Source organism: Enhydra lutris, unplaced genomic scaffold (genome assembly GCF_002288905.1).
Source record: "Enhydra lutris kenyoni isolate GAN:26980312 unplaced genomic scaffold, ASM228890v2 scaffoldscaffold11, whole genome shotgun sequence".
In the NCBI taxonomy this organism is placed as follows: domain Eukaryota; kingdom Metazoa; phylum Chordata; class Mammalia; order Carnivora; family Mustelidae; genus Enhydra; species Enhydra lutris.
The window spans coordinates 39,555,917-39,572,743 of NW_019154095.1; the positions used below are offsets into that span (position 1 = coordinate 39,555,917).

General features: G+C 35.5%; 1 protein-coding gene across 2 annotated transcripts in view; it reads left to right on the top strand.

Moving 5' to 3' along the window:
* LOC111144603 (hook microtubule tethering protein 3) overlaps nucleotides 1-16,827 on the top strand; it is a 110,686-nt gene that overhangs the window by 50,437 nt on the left and 43,422 nt on the right. For both annotated transcript variants that reach the window (XM_022498983.1, XM_022498984.1), the window contains exons 9-12: nucleotides 4,262-4,425; nucleotides 9,978-10,118; nucleotides 11,685-11,886; nucleotides 16,201-16,311. In XM_022498983.1, the coding sequence (XP_022354691.1) occupies nucleotides 4,262-4,425; nucleotides 9,978-10,118; nucleotides 11,685-11,886; nucleotides 16,201-16,311 (618 nt within the window). The remainder of the gene's footprint in view (nucleotides 1-4,261; nucleotides 4,426-9,977; nucleotides 10,119-11,684; nucleotides 11,887-16,200; nucleotides 16,312-16,827) is intronic.

A 16,827-nucleotide genomic window follows, 5' to 3' on the forward strand; every position in this document is an offset into this window, starting at 1 on the left:
TCTACACAAATGCTAAGATTAATAATAATAAATAAGAGATGATGGTTTTTATGACTAGAATATAAACATTATCTTTGATAAACTTTGGCAAACTATAGCCCTATGATACACTTAGCTCTGCAGAAAACAGTAGTGACCCACTTGATAATGTGATCTCTAAAGTAATAATACAAACCAATTTCAACATTTAGAATTGTCCTGTAGAGAAATGTTATTGCCAGAGTAAAAGTACAAGTGACAGCAGTAGATGAGGACAGGAGACATGAAGGAAAGATAGGGTCACTAATGTTCTTGCCAAAAGGGAGTCAGGAACCACTTCTGTTGGCACAACACCCATTACATGGCTGGTTCTTTCTAGACATCCAGTCTCAGCTCAAAATTACCTGACTTATTTATCATAAAGTACTTACTGGACACTGAGATGTGCCCAGGATGAAGTTAGGCCTCCTGGGAAGGCCTTCCGTGATCATGTAGTCCCTGCCCCATATAGTAGGCACACAGTGAACATGTGAGTGAGTGAATGAATGGGTAGGGGATTGAGTGAAAAGAGTAAGTACTTGTTTAAGATTGCAGAGATGAGGGGCACCCGGGTGACTCAGTGGGTTAAGCTTCTGCCTTCAGCTTAGGTCGTGATCTCGGGGTCCTGGAATCGAGTCCTGCATCAGGCTCTCTGTTAGGGAGGGAGCCTGCTTCCTCCTCTCTCTCTCTCTCTCTCTCTCTCTCTCTCTCTCTCTGCCTACTTGTGATCTCTCTCTGTCAAATAAATAAAATCTAAAAAAAAAAAAAAAGGGGGATTGCAGAGATGACCAGACAGGGAAACAAGAATAGTGATATAATTGTATTTGTGGAAAGGAAGGATGACACAAGTAGCTATAGTTTAACCTGTCAAAGGAGTCACTAGATAATGTCTAAGATTGGTAAATCAAGAAATGGTGGTGTAAAACATTTAGAGATATAAAATAACAGCCAAAAACAGTAAAGTTTGGAATAGTTAAAATTAGTTGTCTCTTGGAAGTAGAAAAACTCAACAGAAAACTAACTTTATTATAAGCCCCTTTTTCTTGTCTGATGTCTTTTTTCTTAAATCGTGTTTGTGTATTATTTTTCAGTACAACCATATCTCAGAGTTATCGTGGGTTTGGATTGCTGAAGGGAATGTTGTGTCTGGTTTGATCTCTGTCCAGACCACTAAAACTTTCTCTGTGTCAGCAATAAGGCTGTCTGTCTGTCTTACCATTTGCACGTTCACTGGAATAGCTTTAAACATTTCATTTCCTTCAAGAACTTTTCCTTTGCATTCATAATTTGGCTAAACTGATACAAAAAGCCTGTCTCAGCTTTCAGCTGTCTTAGCTTTCAGCCCATCTCAGCTTTCAACATGCCTTCCTCACTAAGCTTAATCATTTCTGGCTTTTGATTTAAAATGAGAGATGTATGACTTTTTACTTGAATACTTAACAGTGCATTGTTGCCTAATTTCAATATCATTGTGTCTCAGGTTATAGGGAGGCCTGAGGAGAGAGGCCAGTGGGAAAAGGAACAGCTGGTTGGTGAAGCAGTGAGAACATACTCAAAAGTTATCAGTTAAATTCACCATCTTATATGGGGATGTTTTGTGGCACCCCAAGGCAGTTACAATAGTAGTATCAAAGATCACAGATCACCATTCAATCATAAGGGAAAAGTTTAAAATATTGCAAGAATTATCAAAATGTGGGGCGCCTAGGTGGCTCAGTGGGTTAAGGCCTCTGCCTTCAGCTCGGGTCATGATCTCAGAGTCCTGGGATTGAGCCCCACATCAGGCTCTCTGCTCAGCGGGGAGCCTGTTTCCTCCTCTCTCTCTGCCTGCCTCTCTGCCTGCTTGTGATCTCTGTCTGCCAAATAAATAAATAAATAAATAAATCTTAAAAAAAAGAATTATCAAAATGTAACAGAGACAGGAAGTGAGCAAATGCTATTAGGAAAATGGTGCCTGTAGACTTGGTTGCCACGAACCTTCAGTTCGTAAAAATTGCAATACTGAGATGTGAAATAAAATGAGGTATGCCTGTGGTCTCCTTTTTCTGTGTGTGTGAAAAAGACTTCTGCCAATTATATAGGCATACCTCTTTTTTTAAAAAAGGATTAAAGATCAGAAATGAATGAAATGGGCCCGTGGCACAGGATAGAGCCACTGCTGTCTTCTGAGAAAAGACCCATGCATTTATGGAAATCTGACAGATTATGGAGCTGGCATTTTAGCTTCATTTATTCAACAAACATTACCAAGTACCCACAGAACAGAGTGTGTGAAGTGGAAATCAGTCTGGAGAGGCCTTATAAGCCTTTGTAATGATTTTAACTTTGAGTAAATAGGAATCCAGTAGAACATTTGAGCAAAGTAGTCATGTGGTCTGCATTTTGTTTTGATGGACTATGGGGCTGCTGTATGGAGAACAGACTAAAAGGAGACAAGGGCCAAATTTAGACTAATTAAGAAGTCATTGCAGTTATTGCATCCAGGCAAAAAAAATTATGTTGGATTAGATCGGAATTTTGCCTGGTAAGTGGTAAAAATGTGTGTGAAAAGTGATATTTGCTGACAGATTGGATGTGGGTATGAGATTAAAGATGTTAAGGCTTATGACTGAGCAACTAGAAGGATAGAGTTAACTTTTCACCAAAACGGGAAAGACTGGAAGAACTGGGGAGTGAGGAGTAATTAATTGGACAATTTAAGTTTGAGATGCCTTTTAGACATGCACATGGAAATGATACCCAGTTTAGGGTTCCAGTTGAGAAATAGAAATGTGTGAGTTGTCACTGAACAGATGATGTTTATAGCCATGAAACTGGAAGCCATCACTGCATGTAGAGAAGAAAGCTGTAGGACACTCTAATGGCAGAGAAATTGAGAGGAATTGACTAAGGAGAAAGAGAAGCCTGGTAGGTTGGGTCCAGAAAGCCCAAGAGTATGGTGTCCTGTCAGCCAAGTGAAGAAACTGTTTCAGGGAGGAGAATGTTATGGGTTGTGGCATATGTTGATTGTTCGCGGTGACATGGAAGTGTCCATAGTGATCCTGATGAGCAGTTCTGTGGAATGGTAGGGCTAGTAGCCCAATCAGAACGAGTTCAGGGGAAAGTGGGGGGTGGCAAGTAAGAATTAGAAATGGCAGGTGGCTTTTGTTTTTACAGCTTTATTGAGCTGTAATTAACACATAAACTGTTCATATTTAAAATGTACAATTTTCATGCATGTTGATTTATATATGAATGTGTAAAAACGTTACCACAATTAATATAATGAGCCCATCACGCTCAAAAGTTTCCTCATGACTTTGTATTCCCCCTCCAGTCCCCAGCTCTGCCTTGTCACTATAGATTAGTTCATATCTTCTAGAATTGCATATAAAAAGAATCATACATTATTTATACTTATTTTTCATCTGAGTTCATTATTTTTGACAGTATCAATAGTTAATTCTTTTTTTTAATTGCCAAATAGTGTTCTATTATATGAATATATTAGAATTTTTCCATTCACCTGTTGATGAACATTTGTGCTGTTTCTCGTTTTTCTCTATCACAAGCAAAAATGCTATTAACATTCTTTATAAGTCCTTGTGTGGGCCCCGTGCTTTTATTTCTCTTGAGTTTGTAAATACTGACTGGGTCATGTGGTAGTTGCACTTTTTTTTTTTTTTTTTTTTTTTTTGGTAATGCAAAGCTGTTTTCCAAAGTGCTTGAAACATTTTACATTCTCACCAGAGATGTATGAGACTTCCATTTGTTCTCCATCTTCAGAGGCACCTGGGTGGCTCAGTCCATTAAGCATCTGACTCTTGATCCCAGCTCAGGGCATGATCTCAGGGTCATGAGTTCAAGCCCTATGTTGGGCTCCATGTGGAGCCTACTTCAGAAAAGTTCTACATCTTTCCCAAAACTTGGTATAGCAATATTTTTTGTTTGAGCCATTCCAGTAGGAGTGTATGAGTATAACATTGTGGTTTTAATTTGCAGTTCCTTAATGATTAATCATGAGTATCCTTTTGTGTGCTTAGTTGCCATTTACATATCTTATTTGGTGAACTATCTTTTCAGATATAAAGAATGAATTCTTGCTTACTCTTACAATATTGCTCTGCCTGTGCAATATTCCAAAGTAATGTTACAGTTGTAAGGGAAAGTTGATTAAAACAGGCTTTCTAATGGTAATTCACAAGTGATTGCTGATCCCAGTGTAATTAGAAGAAATAATTGCTGTCTTTCTATATGCTAACAGGTTGCAGCATTGCAAGAGGAGAAAAGTAGTCTCTTGGCAGAGAATCAGGTATTAATGGAAAGACTTAATCAATCTGATTCTATAGAAGATCCTAACAGTCCTGCAGGAAGAAGGCATCTGCAGCTCCAAACTCAGCTGGAACAACTCCAAGAAGAAACATTCAGGTAAAAGACCTTACTAAAGTCTAATTTTTAAGATTTGGTTAACTATCTTTTAATGTTAAAAATGTAGTGTTAGGGCTTTTGGATAGCTGCAGACCAAGGAGGAGGATGTGAAATAAACAACTTCCCCCAAATCTTACCACATGACACACAGTAACTTCACATCTAGGAAAAATTCTATCAAAGCTACACCCTTGGCAGCACCAGGGTGGCACAGTCGGTTTAGTGTCCAGTTCTTGGTTTCAGCTCAAGTCACGATCTCAGGGTCGTGAGATCGAGCCCCATGTTAGGCGCTGCACTGGGCATAGAGCCTGCTTGGGATTCCTTCTCTCCCTTTCCCTCTGCCCCCACTCCCCGCCTCAAATAAATAAATAAATCTTTTTAAAAAACAAAAACAAAAAAAACTACATGCTCATTATTACCTGAAGACAGAATGCCTCAACTGAAATAAAACTGTGAAGAAAACACACATGAGCCACACATCCCACACACTGTCCCCCCCAGTCCTACTCGGTGCTTTGAGGCAAGTAAAGGCAGACTGACAAAAAAATTAGAGGAAGACAGAAAAACACTAGTGAAGGGGCCTGAGGGTGAGTTGGAGAGACTAAAAGATTAAATTCACCGAACTACTTCTAAAATAAAAGAAGATTGGATTACAAACTGGGGAAATACCATAATTAAGCACATCATCTTAAAGGACCAGACTCCATAAAAACATAGAGGCACTGAATTTAAAGAGATTGGTGCCCTTTGCAGACACTTGGTTTAAAGAGACACAGTATAAATGCCAGGTGCCTGATTTATAGAGTCAGACTTATTTAAAAGGCAACCTGATTTAAAGGGACAGTCTTCTAAACACATCTTGGAGAGGAAAAGGGCAAAAGGAAGGAAAAATGACTGTTAGGCAGTTGGATGGTGAAAGGGAAAAGAAGAAAAGGAAAAATTTAGTGTCCTGCCAGACAAAACAGAACCACAAAATTGAAGGACTTAGCAGTAAGAAATAGAATATTTTGTATTCACAGGAAAGAATAAAATGATTCTTAAGTCTTCTCTAAAACTTCAGAAATAGTCCACCCCCTATGATCTACATCAGCAGTTCAAGATTTGGTCTAAGGACCTCTTCGGTTCCCTGAGACCCTTTCAGAGAGTCTTCCAGACCCCTCTTTTCTAACTACATATCTGTGCGATGGTGGATTTCCTTCATATAGTTCAGCCAGAAAGCCATCACTACAGATGAATATTGAAATAGCTCTGACAATCCAGCTCTTTTTTTTTTTTCAGCCATCTTCTGTTAAACTGGATTATTTGAATCATAAAAGTATAAAATATTACCACTCTTCTTACTTTTTGATTTAGAATATAGTTTTTTTTCATAAACTGTGTTGTCTATAATATAGTGGATTTATTACTGATAATTTTCAATGTATTTAGATGTTTGTTTTAATTTCTCAATATGATAAGTAAACATCAATAGATAAAACTTATATAAACAAAAGTTCTTTGCAATTTCTGTAATTTTAAGAGTGCAAAGGAAGCCAAAAAGTTTTGAGTACCCTTCATCTGCATCTTGACTTTTTATTTTTTTAAAAGATTTTATTTTTATTTATTTTTGAGAGAGAGAGAGAGAGAGCGCACGAGCTGGGGGAAGGGGCAGAGGGAGAAGCAGACTCCCCGCTGAGCAGGGAGCCCGACGTTGGACTCTATCCCAGGACCCTGGGATCATGACCTGAGCCGAAGGCAGACACTTAACCGACTGAGTCAACCAGGTGCCCTGCATCTTGACTTTCTAAGACAGAATCAGAAGATAGTAAAATTTAAGTATGACTGTACCTTTTTGTTTCTTTTTTTTCCCCCACCCTTTTGTTTCTAAATTGTGGCTAGGTTTTTAAAGTATGGTTTGAGGAAGTGGTATTTAGAAATATCCTGTCCTTCATTGTAAAGGAAATAGTGTCTAAAGCTTTTATCATTGCAGTACATACTGCAATTTATATTTTGAAGCACTTAATTCAGATACTGTATCAGTACTACATATTTGTGTATCTCAGTATGTATTAATTTTTTTTGAGAGAGAGAGAGAGAGCGAGCTCTTGTATAAGTGCGACAGAAAGGGAGAGAGTGTGGAGCCCAATATGAGCCTGGATCTCATGACCCTAAGATCATGACCTGAGCTGAAATCAAGAGTCGGTTACTTAACCGAAAAAGCCACTCAGGCGCCCCTCAGTGTTTATTATTCTTTATAGTCAGATAAAATGCTTCTGGCTGATCTTTATTACGACCTTCTACCTTTAATTTCTTTCCTTTTTTTTGAACTTCGGTAGCTTTTAAAGATTTAAGTCTCATAGTTCATTTTTAATTACAAAAGGGACAATATACCTTTTTATTGGTGAGATCTGGCAGTTACCATTTTAACCAACTCATCAAACTTAGCACCATCCACATTGTACCCAGTGCTATGTAGTATTTGTGCCAAATATTTAACCTGAATGTAATCACGAAGAAATAATCAGAATAAGGAATATCCTTAAAGATGGCTAAGACTACTCAAAAAAGTCAAAGTTATAAAAACAAAAGGAGGGAAAGACAAAGGGATAATACTATTAAAGATAATCTGAAAATTATTGGATCCTGGATTAGGGTGGGGAGAGGGAACTATAAGACATTTTTACCACAGTTAGTGAAATTTAAATATGGACTATCAGATAATATTATTAAATTAACATTAGTTGTCTTAGATACAAAGGTGGTATTATGATGATGTATGAAAGATTGTCCTTCTTGCTGAGGTATTTATTAGGAGTGAAGGGTCATGACCTCTGCAGCTTCCTTTTGAATAGTTCTCTAAAAAAGTATGTGCGTTTGTTTTCTTAAGCAAATGAAAGTATGTGAAACAAAATGTTAATAGTAGGTGAATCTGGCAAAGGATATGCAGATTTTCATTGATCTGCCTTTCCAATTGTCATAGATTTCAGTTACTTAAAAATAAAGAGTTGGGGAGGGTTTTCCAAACAGTGGTAACAGCTGGCATATAAGCATTTGCTTCCAGTTTTCCCTCCCATACATCAACATCAACAAAAATAATTTTAAGAAAAGAAAAATCCTAACATCAAAAAAAAGGAGTACTGACATCTCATTTATGAATTTTTTTTAAATAATCCTAACTAAAACAATAGCAAATTAAATACAGTACTATATTAAAATAAACTTTATCCCAGGATTTTTTTTTTTTTAAATATTTTGTTTATTTATTTGACAGACAGAGATCACAAGTAGGCAGAGAAGCAGACAGATAGAGAGAGGTGGAAGCAGGCTCCCTGCAGAGCACAGAGCCCGATGTGGGGCTCGATCCCAGGACACTAGGACCATGACCTGAGCCGAAGGCAGAGGCTTTAACCCACTGAGCCACCCAGGCGCCCCTATCCCAGGATTATTAACCTGTCAAATATTGTTAAGTCTATTACAATAACTATTAAATTTATTATTTTAGTTCCTTCAATCCATAAGTTAAAGGACAAGGAATAGTATAAAATAAGCTTGGTATATGAAATTCTCAGTAAAGTTAAGAACAAGAGGAGGATGAGTATTAATCTAATACTTGAATTTTTCCTAGACATTCTATAAATCCTGGCTTTGCCACTTAGTATTTCTGTAACCTTGGTCATGCCTCCATTTCATCCACTATAAAATGGTCTTAATAATTATCTACCTTTGGGGCACCTGCGTGGCTCAGTGGGTTAAAGCCTCTGCCTTCGGCTCAGGTCATGATCCCAGGGTCCTGGGATCGAGCCCCACATCAGGCTCTCTGCTCAGCAGGGAGCCTGCTTCCTCATCTCTCATCTCTCTCTGCCTGCCTCTCTGCTTACTTGTGATCTCTGTCTGTCAAATAAATAAAATCTTTAAAAAATAAAAATAAAAAATAATTACCTACCTTCTAGAAATTTTTAGTATTAAATGAGTTAACATATGTAAAGTGCTGAGGGTATTGCCCGGCACATATAATTTAGTTATTACTTTTCTAGAAAATGAAACAGAAATGACATTAAAATTTTGGAATGACCAAAAACAAATGAACATTAAATGTAATCATTAAAATCATTAAAAGTAATAGGCTCGTCCACCTAGAAAATGTTAAGTGAATCAACTGAAAAGTTCTCAGAACCAGTAAACAGTTAATGGGGAGAGGGTAACTATAAGACATTTGTATAGGTCATAAGGTTTTCTATCAATAACTGGTTATCATCAGGAAAAATTTGGCATTTATAAATACACAAGTATTCAAAGAATAAAATTCAAAAGAAATATGAGGGACTTATATGATGGAAACTTATGAAATACATAGAAATTACTTAAATATATGGAGAGAGAGAACATGTTAACATGTTTTGTTTTCATGTTTTTAATGAAAGATTGTAAGAATGCCATTTTCTCTTAAATTATTATATAATTTGAACTCAATTCCAATTTAAATTTTATTTTCACCTGGACATATTGATGACCAAGAGGTTCCCAGAACATTTACACACAAAGTATAATAAAGGAGTACTTTCCATGTCCAGTGTTCAAATGTTTATTTCTCTACTAATTTTAAAAGCTTGGTACTGGTGCAGCAAAATACAGACAAACTAGTAACACAAGCAAAGATCCAGAAACCAACCCAAGTGTATATAAAAATGTGTAATCAAGGCAGCATTTTTTTAATCAATAGGTAAAGGTTAAATTATTTGTTAAATGATTTTGGGGTCGTGGGTAGATATTTTGGCAGGAAAAGTTAGATTTCTACATTATATCATATAATAAAATGAATTCAAGGGGAAATGAGAATTTCTTTGTTAAAAATGGAACTATGTAAATCCTAACAGAAAATATAGAATAAAAGAAAAAATCTTTAATCATACACTTAAAGTGGAAACCATAAAGTACAAAATTCATCAATAGAATTACATAAAAATTAGTATTTCTGTTACATTAAGAATTATATAAATTTCTGTTAACATTAAGGATTATATAAATTAAATTGAAAGTAAATAATCAAAAATAAATATTTGTGACATGACAGTCTTGTAAATCAAAAGGAAGGCTTTATGTTAAGCAAAATAAAGTAAGAAGTAGGAATAGTATTATCCATATTTAGAGGGAAAAGATCTATGAATAGCAACCGGCCTGGAGGATACACTCAAAAATGTTAACAGTATGCTCTATTTAGATCAGTACATGATTTTTATCTTCTTTGCTTTTCTATATTTTGTAAACTTTCAACAAGAAACATATGTTACTTTCATAGTAAAAAAATAAAGCTTTAAATGAATTACGTGTGCTGTCTTTTGAGAAATATTTCTTGACATCCAGTTTTTTGAATAGAGGAGTGGTGATCAGTTGTAAGTTTCCGCAAGCCTTGGACCAGGGGAATCTGTTTTCAGGACAGTTAAAACTTAGAGATAGAGTTTATGGTCACAGAAGATTCAAGAGTTTATTCTCGTTTTTTATTTCCTTTTATCGTTCAAAGGAGAATTGCTAGACAATAAATAGTACTTTCTTGGTCTATTTTGTTTTGGTTACAGACTAGAAGCAGCCAAAGATGATTATCGTATACGCTGTGAAGAGTTAGAAAAGGAAATCTCTGAACTTCGGCAACAGAATGATGAACTGACCACTTTGGCAGATGAAGCTCAGTCTCTAAAAGATGAAATAGATGTTCTTAGGTAAACGGTCCTCCCATCTTGTTACAATCTCGGGCCTGTCATCACCCAGAACACCTCTACCAATGATGTTACAAACTCTAGGATCTCTGAACACTGCATGGTGTTTAAGAGAACTTAACCCTACTGGACAATCTGAGTTCAGATTCCAGTGCTACCATTTATTTAATCTCTATGTAACCCTTTTCTCATCTGTAAAATGGAGGTGATGCACATACCCACCTCAGATTGATATGCAGAACGGAGTTGATATTTCTAAACAGCTGGGACAGTATCTGGCAAGTACATGCTATATAAATGTTAAATAGAAATTAACCTCCAACCGTCGCTTCATACTTGCGTAGCTCTGGAGCTTTTCTTATTACGACTCCTTTTCTTTAATTTCAAGCCCTCTGGTCACAGTCTTCCTCTTCCTTGGATGCTGTCACACCCACGAGGAGTCATTTCCTTGCTGGACCATTTTATCTGCACTTTGCCTGTTCCTCACTAAGTGCCTTCACTCCCTGCCACCTCATTTTCTGACCATTCCACTTGTATAATCTATATCCTCTGTTGGATCATTCCAGCCATTTTAACTTTTGCTCTTTGAATACTGAGAAGGAATAGAGAAAATCACATAGTGCTGTAGTTTTGTCCTGCTACAAATTCATGATCTTTACTCTTCATTGGGTTCTTACCTGTGGTCCACCATTCTACTGCTCATCGTAGATAGTTCTGTCTCCCATTCCTCTCATAGCTAGTACATATTTCCATAACTTCTCACTGGATACCCACCCCCCATACTTCTCCATGCTTAGTGTCAGTGGATGACATTGTCTCCTGCTGCATCAAGGAAAGGGGCCATGAACTGTGGGACTCTCTATGTCCTGTACTTCCTGCACCTAACTGCCCTGCATTCCCACCTGTGTTTTCATTTTGCTTTTAGAATGTAGACTTGTTACTCTTTCTCAGGTCTAGTACTAATTCCTTTTTAAGTGCTCTGGATCTCAACACTTCTTGCTTACACAAGGACTGTGTTATATCAGTCATCATTTTTCTTAGCATTTGGATCTCCCACCTTAGCATACGTTTATATGTTTAGGTCTCTTTCCTCTTAGACAGAAAGACTTATTGCTCTCTGCTTCCCTCCAAAACAAATTTTAGATCACACAAGGTGAAATCTATATTGTCTCCTTAACTTCCTAAAATTTGCCACCTCCTGCCCCCACTACTCCATGAAAATAGCTGTTCCTGTGGTCATTAATAACATTCTAATTGCCAGATCGTTTGGACCCTGCACAGTTTATTTTGCTTTTGAGCTACATGTGACTCTGCTCGTTACCCCTCCCACACACACACCACCACCACCACTTGCTTTCCTTAAATTACATAACATTCTCCATTACACATTTTGCTGTGATTTTGGTCGTCATTTTTAGCCTGAACAAAACATTAATCTGGAATCACCTTTGGTCTTATAATTTCATTAGCATGTGTTCTTTTCTGGCATTCCCTCTTGGGTTAGCACTATTAAAACAGCTTTACAGCTCTGGATATGTTTCTGATTTCTGATTTCCCATCTCATTCTAGACATTCTTCTGATAAAGTGTCTAAACTAGAAGGCCAAGTGGAATCATATAAAAAGAAGCTAGAAGATCTTGGTGATTTGAGGCGTCAGGTTAAACTCTTAGAAGAAAAGAATACTATGTATATGCAGAACACTGTCAGTCTAGAGGAAGAGTTAAGAAAAGCCAATGCAGCTCGAAGTCAACTTGAGACATATAAGAGACAGGTAAAAAGAATAGTAACAAAGTTTCTTGATGATGTTTTCAAGCACGTTCTCCATTATAACATTGTGGCTTACCAAAAATCCACTTACTTTTGTTTTCAAGGTATTGTATTTTACCTGCGAAACTTAGGTTTTTTTGTTGTTTTTTCTTAACTCAGTTTTAAATTTTAATTCCAGTGTAGTTAACATTGAAACTTAATTCTTATCCAGTGGTTATTGACTAGTGTCCGTAGCAGATCCTTCTGTTGTTTTTTATTTTTAAATTATTATGTAATACAAAATACACAAAAGTAAAAGAATAATACAAGTGTCTATGCTTAAAGAATAAAACAGACTCTTCCCCTCTCCATTATAGTAACCACTATGCTGTTTTGTAGTTTTCATTCCATGCATCTCTTTATTCATTTGGTGCATATATATTAGTTCATATATATAATGTATAACACTTTTGACATGGTTCAGAACTATATAAATGATATAATAAAAGGGCTCTTCTATGATTTACTTTGCTCAGTGTATTTGGGAAATTTGTTTATGTTGATAGGTATAAAGATAGCTTTATTCATTTGTACCACTATATGCTATTCTTTTGAGTCACTATACCACAGTTTACTCATTTTCCATTGAAGGGCGTACAGGATGTTTTAACTTTTTTTTTTTTTTTTTTAATTATAAGTGCTACTATACATACAATGAGAACATGTACGTGTGTGAAAGTTTTACAGCTATAAGGAACCTCTTCCTTAGAGTATCTTCATTTAATTAGATATTGCTAAATTGTTCTTCAAAGTGACTGTATTACTAAACAGAAGTTTTATGAATTCCTCTCATTCTGCATCATCACTGACACATAGTATTGTCATACTTGAAATTTTGCCAGTTGGATGAATATGAAATAGTGTCTCCTCATGATTATACTTTGCATTACCCTAATTACAAATATATTTACCAATCACAATTCTTTTGCGAATGGCCCACTTTAAATCTTTCATTCATTTTTAAAACTATATTATTTTTTCTTACTGATTTCTGTAAGTTCTTTATATGTTCTTACTATTAATCTTTTGTCAGTTACACTTGCTGCGTTTATTTCCTGCGAATCTGTAACCTGTCTCTTTTTTTTTTTAGATTAATTCTAAGATAATGAACATTAAATATCTTTTTGTGATTTGTACCTTTTATGTCTTAAATCATTTCCTACATAAGAGTGTAAGCCAGTCTCTTATTTTCTTGACAAAGATTTAAAGTTTGTTTTGTACAGTTAGGTCTCTTATCCACATGGAATTAGTTCTTGTGTAGGATGCTAGGTTAAAGATCCAGGTGAAACTTTATTATCTGTGTAGGCAACCATTCAACCTAGTGCCATTTATTTAATAGTTTCTTCCACAAGGACCTGCAATTCTATCTTACAAGTACCTAAATTTTCCATCTTAAATATAAGTTTGTTTCTTGGCACTCTCTTCTGTTTCGCTGGTTTATTTGTCTAGTCTTACACCAATATCCCACTTATTATCTATAGATTTTTTAGTAATTTGATATTTGATAACACAGATAACACACACACCTTGTTCTTTTTCAAAACTGTCTGTTAGATCTTTTCCTTCCCTTTATACCCAAAACTTTTGGGAATTGGATTACATTGACGCTGTTGATTAATTTGGGGAGAATTGACATCTTTACGACAATGAATGTTCCTGTTGGTGAATACATCTTTCCATTTATTTAGGTCTTCAGTGTCTTTCAGTTATGTTTTATAAGTTTTTTCTAAATGTCATGTACATGTTTTGTTATATTTACTCTTGGGTACCTTATTTGGATTTTATAACTGCAGTTAGCAAAATAAAAGATACCATTTTTAGTTTGTCACTCATTTAAATGATTGAAATTGATTTTTATGTACATTTTACAACCATGCCAGATTCTCATATTACTTCTAATAATGTCTGTAGGGTCTCTCATCAGAAGTCATAGACAAATTAAAGCAGTTTTGTTTCTTTCTACTCCATACCCTTTTTCTTCTTAATCAGCACATTTGACTTGTAATACAGCTCTGAATAGAAGTAATCATAGTAGACAACCATTTCTTGTTGATTTTATATAGAATGCTTTAAATGTTTTACCAGCATATTATTAGCACGTTGAACTCCGGTTGTTTATCTTAAATGGAGGCTGAATTTAATCAGCTCCTTTTCCTACACTCTGGAGAGATTCCTGTACTACTTCTCCTTTCTATTAATGTGATTAACTATATTAACGTATTGTTGATGCTTAAACCATCCTTGTATTCGTGAGTTAAACTTCATAGAGTCACTGAGGATTTGTTGTTTTCACATTGTTAGTTTTGCTTTGTTCATTTTACATAGAATCTTTTTCCTCTATGATTCACTTGAAGTTCTCTCTCTCATACTTTTCTGATCTGATTTTGGTATCAAAACTATATACTAGCTTAAAATGAGTCAAAGAAGTTTCAGTAGAACAGCTCTATACACCCTGAATGACTGGCAGATTTTTTTGCTGGCTACATTTCTTTCCAACATTTTATTATAAACTTTTCAACACACAATAAAGTTGAAAGAATTAGTGAACTTGAACATGGCCTGAGAAATTACCCCAAATAAATGTACCCCAGGAAAACTATGTGTGAAATTTAAACATATGAAATTAAAATGAGGGGCTCCTGGGTGGCTCAGTGGGTTAAAGCCTCTGCCTTCAGCTCAGGTCATGGTCCCAGGGTTCTGGGATCGAGCCCTACATCGGGCTCTCTGCTCAGTGTGGAGCCTGCTTCCTCCTCTCTCTCTGCCTGCCTCTCTGCCTACTTACAATCTTTATCAAATAAATAAATAAAATCTTTAAAAAAATATATTAAAATGAGATGATTTAATTAGGGTTTCAGAAGAGAGAACAGCAAGAGTTATAGAAAGACATTATTTGAAGAAAAGAATGACTGAACAGGGGCACCTGAGTGGCTCAGTTGGTTAGGCATCTGCCTTCAGCTCCAGTCATGATCCCAGGGTCCTGCTTCTCCCTCTTCCTCCTTGTGCTCTGTCTCCGCCCCGCCCCCTCTGTCAAATAAGTAAATAAAGGAAAAAAAGCCTGAACATATTTTAGAACTAATGAAGTACACATCACAGATCGTATTAACAATGAATTACAAAATAAATAAGGAGTCAATAACTTGAAATATTGCAGTACAATTCTGTAATACATGAATTCTACCTATTTTGATCTGTGGCTTAATGTATTTTTTCAATGATAGCATTTTTCTTTCCACAGGTTCTCTGAGTGTTCTTTTAAACCTGCCCGATCATCTTCCTTTCATAATTTAGATTTGTGTCTTTATTCTTTTTATGTATTAAACCTTGTATTTTATAAATGATAATTCCAATCAAATCTTTATAGGTCTTATTCTACTACTTTATTGTTACTACTGTTAATGTTTTTCTAACTGGTGTTCATGGTCACTTCTTTATGGCCTTCGCTCTTTCATTTGGCTCATCTTTCTCTTCAGGAATGCTTGGGGGTTTGGTTGATGTTGTGTTCCTCCAGAGTGCATATGTTTTGTTTAGGCCATGTATTTCACAGCACTACCAACCAAGACTAAATTAATTGCTTGAGTTAAGATTTGCGAGATAAAGCATGTGATAAAAACAAAAACAAATCTATCTATTAGCAGGCCATAGTTAGAATTTCAAGTCACACTTCATTAAACACAGAGCACTCACTGTAAGACAGGCAATCTTCCTTACTGTTTTCCCAGCTAATGGATTTTTTCCTAACCAACCTGTTTACTGACTCAGCACCTTTTAAAGCCCAAGGTGGTTTAGCAACATCTTCTTTTAAATTCAGAGTTCTAGATTCCTGGTATTAACAGTTGGTGGGTGCTTCATGATACTGCATAGCTTCCACACAAACTTCTCACTGCAGTTTTTGCCCCTGAAGGTTTCCCTTACTTTCTTGTAAGCTTAGCTGTGCAATTGGACTGTTTTCCCTTCATGTTTCTTTGGCTTTGTGCTCAAAGAGTTCCAGACTCCTTTGTTACCTGTATAATAGGAAATGGAAGCCTGTTCTATAGGTTCTTTCATGATTTTGTACATTACTACTCCGGATGATCTGGTTTTAGAACCCATAATGTCTGGGCAGGTGTTTTCTACTAGATCTCTTGTTGGGGTAGACTGCTATGTCATACACATTTTTATTTATTTATTTATTTATTTTTAGTATATATGGGGCAGGGAGTTTTCATAGCTCTGCAAAAGAAAACAGTAAAAATTTTTAATGTTTCAAATTATACAAATTAATGGTACCTTTCTGAATCAGGTAGTAGAACTACAAAATAGATTATCTGAAGAATCGAAGAAAGCAGATAAATTAGATTTTGAATATAAGCGGCTAAAAGAAAAAGTTGACAGTCTTCAAAAAGAAAAGGATGTGAGTATAAGGCATTTTGGTTTTGAGCACTGCTAAAATTAAGATAATGATATTTGATTCCTTCTATTTATAAATTATTTAATTAGAGATCCTGTTTGTTTTTAAATTATAGAAGATTAACATGTTTCACAAATAAATCTAAAATAGAAGATTAAAAGAATATTTTTGGTTCCACTAATTTCTTTTGTATATCTTTATCTTTTTTATTACTATTGCTTCTTATACATTTTTCTGCTCATTACTTTCTAAAAATTTATGTAGCTTTTTGTTTTCTGTAGAATTGATACAGAGAACACAATTCTTTTTTTTGTTCAGCATATTTTGAATCTTTTAAAAATGTTTACTTTGTAATGGTTTATGAATATTTAAAGGCTTTGCTGTTTGATTTTTTATGTCTAATGAAAGAATGTTATTTATGTAATGTACTTAATGTTAAGGACAGAGTAGACACTTTTGTTTCTTATGTTTAACTGTGGATAACATTGTCTTACACATAGTAGATATTCAATATTGTTA